A 10,571-nucleotide genomic window follows, 5' to 3' on the forward strand; every position below is an offset into this window, starting at 1 on the left:
TGTGGTCTTTTTTTATGCTTTTGCACAAAACAATCTTCATTTTTTAAATTTTCCAAGTGGTGTCTGCCATTTTGGATTTGTACATAAAAATCAAAGAAAATGGGGCGCGTCTCCTTCACAGGCATGCACATGCATTGTGATGAATGTGTTTTTTAGCAGAATAATGCAACCATTGTGCCGTTTTTCTACTTTTTGGTTTTTTATTGATGCTGTACAGCCTGGGAAAAGTATTTTCCTCCAGTGAAGGGCAGTATTGTGTAAAGCCTTCTAGCTAAAAGGTCCCAGAGCCAAGACATATTGGCTTTGCCAAGGCTCTTTATAAATGTTATCCTCAGTCATTGACACATACTTTCGCTCACTCAGTGTAGTTGAAAGAGCTGCACTCTTTTTCATATAAGCTGAATCATACTTATGAAGGAAGGGCTGTGGGGCCTATTCACAAACTGCATTTTGTATTTTTTTAGCTTTAGTAATACTACAATAGTACTTCTAAACTATTACAAAATAATATTCACAAACACACAAGTGTAAATCTTCACCTCTCCTATCTTTTCTATGGGGAGATCCTCAGACATGTAGGTTTACTTCTTACTGGTAAATGTGAGATGGGCCAGGGGAGTGGCTGGAAAGAGGGGCACATTTACTACTAAATGGGAGGGGTTTAACGAGGGGTTTTTGGAGGGACATGAATCCACCCACAAAAGAAAATGGCCACTCCTATTCACAAACTGCATTTTTAAAGTTACTACAGCCACTAAGTGATCCAAAACTGTAGTAAACTACTCCAACTCACAGCTGATGTAAGTCCAGCATCACACATGGCCAACCACTGGTACTGTAAAATCTTCCCAACGAAAATAACAGAGGTATGGACATTAAATTAAACACATTGGGAAATAATGTTAAATTAAATTATTTGAAATAGTTAAAACATGAACAAATATGTGATGTTAAAACATCTCAAAATAAAACTATTTTATTATATACTATTTTAGCAAACTTCTTTGAATTTACAAATAATGTACCATTAGTTTTGATTAAAATAGATTCATATTACCTCTATACATCACGTTTTAATATTAATGCATACTATTTTTTCACTGTCGGTGGGATGATTTAATTTAAACGCAAAAAATGATTTTCTTGTTTAATTTAAAATTGTGAAATGATTGATTTAATTCAAAATTAGGTTACTACTTCTTTATTTTGTTCTACATTTAAAATAAATACATAAAATTAATTTGCAAAAATATTTAACATAAAACATGTTTATTTAGTTAAATAAACCTTTTTACGTTTCCCTATATGTTGCCATTGGGAGACTCTACTGAGATATTCTTGTGATTCAATGAACTAGGGAAATAGATAGGGAAGAGGTGGAGCAGTAGGAGCACCAGCCCTAACTCTGTCTCCAAAATGATTTACTTGGTATTCCAGTCTCCCCCAAGTCTGTTTGATACTATAGATTGGGGACCCTTGTCTGCGTTTGTTCACTTTCTGATAGCAATTCAAAAACACTGGCCATTGTTCTGCATCTACTTTATCTTTCGGATCGTTCAATTTATTTCGAAGTTATTCAATCATTCCAAGTCAAAGGTACCACTATAAAGGAAAGTATTTTTTTCCAATCCTTATTAGTGAGTCCCACCCACTGTTTCAGAAATCTTCATGTCACTGGTGGTCCACAGCATGGACAGGAGTTCCTGTCAGTAAGGTTTCGGTATGCTTAGATTTTTCTACCACCATTATGTTTTCTTCCTTCATTTATAGGACACAAAAGCATCTCTCCGGGGGGGGGGGAGTGTAAATGAAAAGTATGGTAAAGGGTGGTGCCTTAGTCAATTTATTCTAACTGATCTCATTGGAGGGAAGGTATAATGTAATCACAGTCAAAGATACAGTTGCATTCGGACGGTTTGTGGTTGTGCACCTGGAGAGACTAGGAAAGAAGACTGTGTGACTGGATTAAAGAGCCTCTTTCTCAAACACATTCGTTCTTTAAGGATCTGTGCTTCGGGTCCTGGTGCTCCTGACTGTCTACCCAGTACGCACGCTATTCTCCACAGCCAACTCACTCTGGAGCATGTATTACATGGACACTGTCTCTTGTGGGACTCCTTCCATTCCTATCTACTCTACCAGTCTAATGTAGCACTGTCTTCTAACCAAACACTTTGCTGCACTTTTCGGCACATCACATACAAAGAAGAAAGGCTAAAATCAGTAAACATGATCAGATATCACCTTCATTTATTTCTGTATGCTTACACTATCTGGCCAGCATCCCAGGTGCAGCACTAGGTGGTGTTCCAACCCAGTCCTTCTGTAGACATCTCTCCCTTACTTTGGTAGCTGGGGTTGTCATCTGAAGTCCCATCCAGCTCTTGTGCCCTTTGGTGTCTGAGTTAAGACTCTTCCCAGCACACAATGCACCAGGTTCAGTGGAAGAAAAACACCTCACTCTGAGATGCCACCGAAGTTTTTTACATGTTAAATGGCAAAATCGGGCAAGCAGCAAACATATTCTAAGGGCCTGATTTAGATTTTGCAAATGGGAAACCCTGTCACAAAAGACGGATATGCTGTCTGCTATATTACGAGTGTTATGGTAGAAAGCGGATTTTACTAAATCTGCAGTTCTTACTTCTCTATGTCAACTTCAATATGAGACTTTGCATACTCGAACAGCCCGATCAAATGGTGCATAGCACAACATCGAGATGCAAGATGGTAGTGTACACCTAATATGCAAGTCAGTATTAAAAAATGCTGTCTTTGGTAGTAAGTTAAGCAAGTAGAAGACTATTGTATGGAAAGAAGACCAAATGTAATCAGTTTACCCCAGTGCATTATGGTAAGTGCACTGCTTGATAACACTTACTTCAGTGACAGTCTTAGTTGTTCACCCGTGTTAGTGCACCAGTGTTGTGTTTCTCTAGGCATGTGTTTCAGGATAATTGTCCTTCTTCAGTAAAGAGCAACACATTGTTTTGGGGGTGCTGCAAATGCTGCCACAACTCTTCTCATGTCTCAATACCACTCAGTTACTTATCTGGATACTGTAGCTCTCAGGTACTGGTTTCTTTAAAAGATTCACATGCTTCAATCATCCCTGTCAGCTTCTGATTGGCTAGTGCTCGATTTTCTGTGACATTGCAATATTATTTGTGTGTAGATCAGCACCTAAGAGGGTGGTTGGGATAGTTGCCAACTGTAAATTCAAACTGGTGCTGAGTAACAACATATCTATTGATGTTTGACTTTTCTGAACCACTGGGTAACCTTCACAGAATTAGGATTGGAAAAGGAGTCAGGATACCACCTAGAGTACCTCTGTGAGATCCTGTGTCAGAGATATATTCTAGAATTAAAACGTCTGTGTTTGCTGTGAATGGATAAAAAAGCTAGACTGCCACAAGTGCGAAGAGCTGGCCTGAACTTACTTCCATGAACCACAAAGCCCAACTGTTATGAGCATTCCATGAGGATTTCCCACCAACTCTTCCTGCTGCCCAAAGGACGGTTTTTCAAATAAAAGTCCGATTTATATTTTAATTGCTGTGGCTATGCTTTGGCTCACCAAATATTTTTCAGAATATATGCTTACATTTGTTATGCTTGACTCCATGATCCATTTCGGGTCCTCTTACCTACTTCTTACATATGTGAAATACGTAATAATAACCATATCAAGTTCAATTGTGGGCCTGATTCACAACTTTCTTTCCAGTGAGTCAGTGTATCATACTCGCAAACAAAATCTGGAGTAGTTCATACTAAGTCAAGAGAAAGACACAAATACTTCCATAAATTAATTGTGAATTTGACACATCTATCAGTTTCATTAAATATCAACCAACCAATCAATCAGGATTTATAAAGCGTGGCTAATCACCAGATAGGGTATCCAGGCGCTTGCAGGTCCCGGAGGCTTATTCGAACAGCCAAGTCTTGAGGGCCATTCGGAATTACGGAAGTGAGGTGATAGTCCGGAAGTGCATGGGGAGGCTGGTACAGGTCTTTGAAGCAATGTGGGAGAAGGATCGTCCTCCATTTCTGTTTCGGGCAATGCAGGGAGTATGGGCAAGTGAAAAGGAGGCAGCGCATATTCTTTTCTGCGGGAGGTGGAAGTTCAGGCGGTGGTTAATGTAGGCTGGTCCTTGGATGTGTAGAGCCTTGTGTTCGTAGGTCAGCAGCTTGAATCAGCATCTCTTCTGTACGGGGAGCCAGTGGAGCTGCCTGACGCTGGTGTGATGTGGGTTTATTGGGGGAAGGCTGAGGATGAATCTGACTGCGGAGTTCTGTATGGTCTGAAGTCTCTGTAGGAGGTGTGCAGCGATTCCAACGTAGAGAGCTTTGCGTAGGCCAGTCGGATAATGACGATGGCCTGTGCCATGGTGCGTCTCGTGTGTAAGGGTAGCCCCTTGAATATCTTAAGTAGCATGTGCAGAGTAAGGAAGCAGGCAGAGGAGACGGTGTTGGTCTGTGATTTCATGGTGAGCTTGTTGTTAATGATGATTCCGAGGTTTCTGGCATGGTCGGAGGGAGTGGGTCCTAAGTCTGATGGCCACCATGAGTCTTTCCATATCAGCTTTGCAACATCATCAAGGAAAGCATATATTGAGTAATAGTGATTTACTACTGTAAGTACACATTTACAAAAACGTGATGAAATTGTGAAATTTGAAATCATGATATTGTTTCAGGTCAGTATTTTAAAGTACATTTTTTTGTACCACACCTTTGAGACTGGTGATACTCGGCCAAACGTTGTCTCATGTAGGAAAACAAACCAGTTCAAAACAATATTCATTGTATGTTATGCATGCCTGGTTACCCTAGTCTTCCACCCCTATATATTTCTTTCTAACAAGTAGGATATCGTGTACAAGACTTTAAGATGTTTTCAAGTAGTCAATGGAAGGTACTGGTTTTAAAAACCTCACAAGGCCATTCGGAGGGTGGTGTTAAAATAGGTCTTCAAAGCCAAGAGCACCTGAGAAAAAGAATCAGTCTAATGTTGATTATTAGTGATGCAGAACTGCTTAAAGAGAATTGTTTTTCCTGTACTCTGGATTTCTCCTTTTATACCATACATCATATGTGAACCGCTTCTGCATCGTGCCTTTCTTAATCTCTGTGCAATGTACCAGCCCTCCAAACACAGATGCAGGGTGTGGCAATGGGAGGATCAGGTTCTCTCTAGCAATGGGTCAAAGGTTACCATTAAAACCCAGACCGGGCACAGTACCTCAATTTTAGGACTTCGTAGAGTTAAGGAAACCAGGGAGGCCATCACGGAATGTTTGTGAACAGCATATACAAGAGCGGGGACTTAATGAGTGATGGTGCATTTTTGAAGGAGGGTGAAATAGGTCGCCCAAAACTCACACATAAAGGGAAGTAACAACCAGCATCATAACGTAGCTTCTGCCTCCCCCTTCTTACAGGACACCACATGCTAAATAGATTTTCTTTTCATCTCAAGAACATTATATAGATGCAAAGTGAATAGCATAACTAAGTGGTACCCAAACGTTTGACTCTGGGGACCCCCACTTAATCATTACTGGAACTCAGTGACCCCTACTGAATCATTATTGGAATCCAAGGACCCCCACGAGTCATTACTGGAAGCCGGGGGATACCTGCCTAATCATTGTCGATAATCTGAACCACAAAACAATACCCAAAATATACAGAAAAAAACACTCATCAAACAAATAAAAGAAATCAAAATATAATTTTAATAGAAAGGCTAGAGCTTTTCTAAATTGAATTGACACCACTTATCATCCATACTCTATTCTGTATGATGCACAGCTCCCACAAATCAATCAGGGGATACTATTTTAATTTATAACCTCCCATCTCAAATTTCTTCACATTTACAGTGCATTTCAAAATGTTCAATTGTACATTTAGCTTCTTTATTTATATACACTTTATTAATCCGAGTCTGTTAATAATATTTAATTTTTAAAGTAGTCGCCGACCCTCTAAGGAGGCTTCTCGGACACTCAGGGGTCCCCAGACCACATTTTGGGAACCACTAGCATAACTGAAATGTAAGGGGCACCTCTGTTTTGCAGTGGCCCCATGAACTTGTTACTGGTTATAACAACTTAGGTCATCAGAAAGAACTGCTGTACAGCAATATATGCAACTGCAACACCCTGATTTGCTACAGGTATATAAATGTGTGATAAAGGCAAGTTTGGTGATCTGATGTTGTGACTTTACCTAAAGTGAATATATTAATGTCAACATTCTTATTTTTATCACAGCATCAGCACCAACCGGAGCAGCTAGTATGGTGGTATCTCAACAGCTCCCCGCCCTCTGGTTCATGATGTTGTGGCTTATACACAGACTTCAGCTGGGATAATTATTTAGCTGTTGAAGAAAAGCAAGTTTCGAATGGAGTTCTCAATTTACTGTTTCCTACCTCTTTGTGGTTTGCATTGGTGTTGCTCTCCATATTCCTTGATGTACGAATCTATAAACTGACAGAAATCATTGTTGTCTTTTATTTACTGATGTGTTGAAGATCATCATTAAAAGATTTAATTTCACAATAAATAGCACTATCTGTAAAAATGTTTTGCTACCCTTGAAGCCCATACAAAGCTTATGAAAGTAAAGCTGGTCCTGCGCGTTAACTAAATTATACTCACAATGGTAGAAACATTGACAACATTTTTTATCATACTTTTTTTCCCAATATTTTTTAATGATCATTTACAAACTCTTAATACATAATAGAAAATAAAATACCACCACCATTTTTACCCCAATAAAACGCCCACCCACATTGCTACACAATTATGTTATGTTAGTAATTATTTCTAGAGCGCACGTACACCCAGAGGTTTCATGGCGCTATGACTGAAGAGATGCGACCTGGATGGCGTTATGCGTAGGCCTGCATGAAAAGCCAAGTTTTCAGCAATCCCCTAAACCACATCAAATCTGTACAGCTTCTGATCTCGGTGGATAATGCTTTCCAGAGTTTAGAAGCCAAAAAGGCAAACCTACAACCACCTTGGCGTTTGAGTTTATAAGATGGTACCATCATCAGCTGAAGTTGGGCAGAGCGCAGGGGACGTAAAGGGGTATATCTAGAGACTAACTTGTTAATGAATGTGGGGCTGTTGCAGTATAGTTGCAGTATAGTGACAATTAGATACCAGAAAATGTAATCTCTGGTGCCATACCATATATCATAGCAAATTCAATATGATTCATACAGTTGATACCAAGAAGGACAGAAAGAGAAAAAACTAACAAATCCATTAGGGACAAGCAAAGTGCCAAGGTGCCACGGTGCTTATGTAAACACCAGATTAAAGTGCATCGTGCCTAACCTCAACTACTCCGTACATCAACCCAATCTAGTAGCCGGACCCACCTCCTCAATCCCTTCATTTTATTACGAATCCCCTTCCTTAGGAAAATTGCCTTCTCTAAATTACAAACAGCCAGCACCCTGGCTAGCCATTGTTGGAACACTGGTGGATTGCTGTCTAGCCAGGCTGAGGCGATACATAGACCAAAAATAGTCATAACAATAAAGATCAACTCTCTACCTTTTGTCGACCTCTCATATTCAGATACTCCCAAGAGGATCATTACAGGGGATAGAATTACCTCAATATTCAATTTACTTGACAAGAATTCAGTTATCTGGGTCTTAATGAGAGATAAAGACAAACACAGGGCAAAGATATGCACAATATCAGCGCCCCTAAATTGACTCCTAGGGCAACAAGTGGCTTTACCATCCCCCCATTTGATGATCCTACTGGGGTATAGTATAAGTTAAAACCTGTTTTGTAATATTGAACATGTAATTTAGCTGATATGAATGATGTCTGAGCAAGAGAAAAGGATTCCTGGAAGCAGGCGTCTGAGATGGTCAGTTGTTCTTGCCATCTCTGCGGATGCTTATCTATATCGTCCTTCATGTGTTTGTTGAGAAGGGAATAGATAAATCCTATTGAGGGTTTGAATTCAGCATCCATCAAATCACACTGTTGAAATCCAATCGCCCCTCTGGCCTTATGAAAAATCAATCAATCAATCAATCAATCATGTCATTTGTAAAGCACGCTAGTTACCCGTGATGGTCTCAATGCGCTGGGGGAGGGGGTGCTGCTACTGCTCGAACAGCCAGGTCTTGAGAAGTCTTCTGAAGATCAGCAGGTCTTGGGTCTGCCGTGGGTGGGTGGGGAGGGTGTTCCAGGTCTTGGTGGTGAGGTGGGAGAATGATCTGCAGCCGAAGGTTGCTCTGTGGATGCAAGGGACTGTGGCGAGGGCCAGGCTGGCAGGGCGGAGCTGGCGGGTGAGGGTGTAGAAGCTGAGTAGTCTGTTGAGGTACGCTGGTCCGGTGTTGTGGAGTGCTTTGTGTGCGTGGGTGAGGAGCTTGAAGGTTATCCTTTTGCTGACGGGGAGCCAATGCAGGTCTCTCAGGTGGGGTGTGATGTGGCTGAGGCGGAGAATGTTGAGGATCAGACCTGCAGAGGCGTTCTATATGCGTTGCAGCCGTCTCAGGAGTTTGGCCGAGGCTCCTGCGTATAGTGCATTTCCATAGTCCAACCTGCTGCTGACGAAGGCCTGGGTGACTGTTCTCGTTTCGGTGGGGATCCACTTGTAGATCCTACGGAGCATGCGGAAAGTGTTGAAGCAAGAGGAGGAGACGGTGTTGACCTGCTTCGTCATGGAGAAGGTGGAGTCGAGGATGACCCCTAGGTTGCGTGCATGGTTGGTGGGTGTTGGTGCTGATCCCAGTGCGGTTGGCCAGCAAAAGTTGTCCCAGGCCAAAGGGGTGGATCCGACGATGAGGATCTCCGTCTTGTCCGAGTTCAGCTTCAGTCGGCTGTTTCTCATCCATTCGGCGACGGCCTTCATCCCTTCGTGGAGGTTTGCTTTGGCGGCGTCGGTGTCTTTGGTGAGGGAGAGGATCAGTTAGGTGTCACCGGTGTAGGAGATGATATTGAGGTCCTGCTGTCGGGCGACGTGGGCGAGAGGTGCCATGTAGATGTTGAACAGCATAGGGCTGAGGGATGAGCCCTGGGGTACACCGCAGATGATCTCGGTGGCTTCGGAGTGGAATGGGGGAGGCGGACTCTCTGTGTTCTGCCGGTGAGGAAGGATGTGGTCTAGTCCAGTGCCTTCTCCCGGATCCCGGCATCGTGGAGGCGTGTTCGTAGTGTGCAGTGGCAGACTGTGTCGAAGGTGGCTGACAGGTCCAGGAGGATGAGGGCCGCTGTTTCTCCGTTGCCAATCAGGGTCGGTGCTGTGGTTGCTGCGGAATCCGGACTGGGACAAGTCCAGGATGCTGTTCTCCTCGAGGTAGCGGGTCAGTTGCTTGTTGACGGCTTTCTCGATGACCTTCGCTGGGAACAGGAGCATGGAGATGGGCCGGAAGTTCTTAGGGTCCGCCTTGGGTTTCTTGAGTATGGCGTTGATCTTGGCGTCTTTCCAGCTTTCCTGGGAAGGTTGCTGTCTCGAAGGAAATGTTGATCGCTTTCCGGAGGTGGGGTGCGATGGCTATTCAGGTTTTGTTGAAGATGTGGTGTGGGCATGGGCTCGACGGTGATCTGGAGTGGATGGTGTTCATGATCTTTCTGATGTCTTCGTTGTTGATGTTGGTCCAGGACAGCAGGTGGTTGGTGTGGGTGGTGGTCGTGAGGGCCGAGGTTCCGGTGGTTGTCGGGGTGGTCGAGACGTTGACGCTGTCGTGGATGTCGGCGATCTTGCGGTGGAAGAAGGTGGCCAGCGAGTCGCACAGTTCTTGCGAGGGTGGGATGTCGGTGGTGGAGCTGGGGTTGGAGAGTTCCTTCAAGATGTTGAAGAGCTCTTTGCTGTTGTGTGCATTGTTGTCTAGGTGGTCTTTGAATGAGGCCCTCTTGGTGGATCTGATGAGGTGGTGGTGTCGGCGGGTGGCGTTCTTGTGGGCTGTGTATCCCTTACTAGTAAAAACTTAAAACAATCCTTATGGCTAAGACCAAATTCTCCTAAAATTGTTTTTATCCCTCTACCAGAGAAAAAAAGCCCACCTTGTTTAAGCCAGTGTTAACCCAACGTGACATATATTGAGCCAAAAAAATTCCTGGGAGAATTAAATTGTAATTCAGAGGAGTGTAAAAATTAAGTTGACCCGGAACCATCAATTTTCAGACTGTAGACCAGATCTCAAAGGCATTCTGCAGGGTATTAAAGCAAACATGTTTGAAATAGCTTAATTCAATTTGCCTCCATAAGTTCCCCCATACCCCTTTACCTAGTCAGCACCATCTGGCCACAAAGTTTTCTCTTATAATAGAGGTCCAAGATTCTGTAGAACGGTAGCCCAATAATACAACTTTAAATATGGGAGTCCCCACCCTCCACGATCTTTAGGGAGAATCAAAAATGTCATAGCACGTCTGGGTTTGGCATAGGCCCACACAAATCGGGAAATTATTTCATTTAACTTTTTGATCCACTGATTCTCTATCTCTAACAGAATGGCCCCAAAAAAAAAAGAATCTTGGGGAAAAAATCATTTTAATAACGTTACATCGTCC

General features: G+C 42.7%; 1 protein-coding gene across 1 annotated transcript in view; it reads left to right on the forward strand.

Moving 5' to 3' along the window:
- LOC144768738 (uncharacterized) overlaps positions 1-6,587 on the forward strand; it is a 376,353-nt gene extending 369,766 nt beyond the window's left edge. The window contains exon 10 of the mRNA XM_078652621.1: positions 6,288-6,587. Coding sequence (XP_078508747.1) covers positions 6,288-6,388 — 101 coding nt within the window. The 3' untranslated portion in view covers positions 6,389-6,587. The remainder of the gene's footprint in view (positions 1-6,287) is intronic.
- The last annotated feature ends 3,984 nt before the right edge of the window (positions 6,588-10,571 follow it).

The sequence above is a fragment of the Lissotriton helveticus genome, chromosome 7 (genome assembly GCF_964261635.1).
Source record: "Lissotriton helveticus chromosome 7, aLisHel1.1, whole genome shotgun sequence".
Taxonomy (NCBI): Eukaryota; Metazoa; Chordata; class Amphibia; order Caudata; family Salamandridae; genus Lissotriton; species Lissotriton helveticus.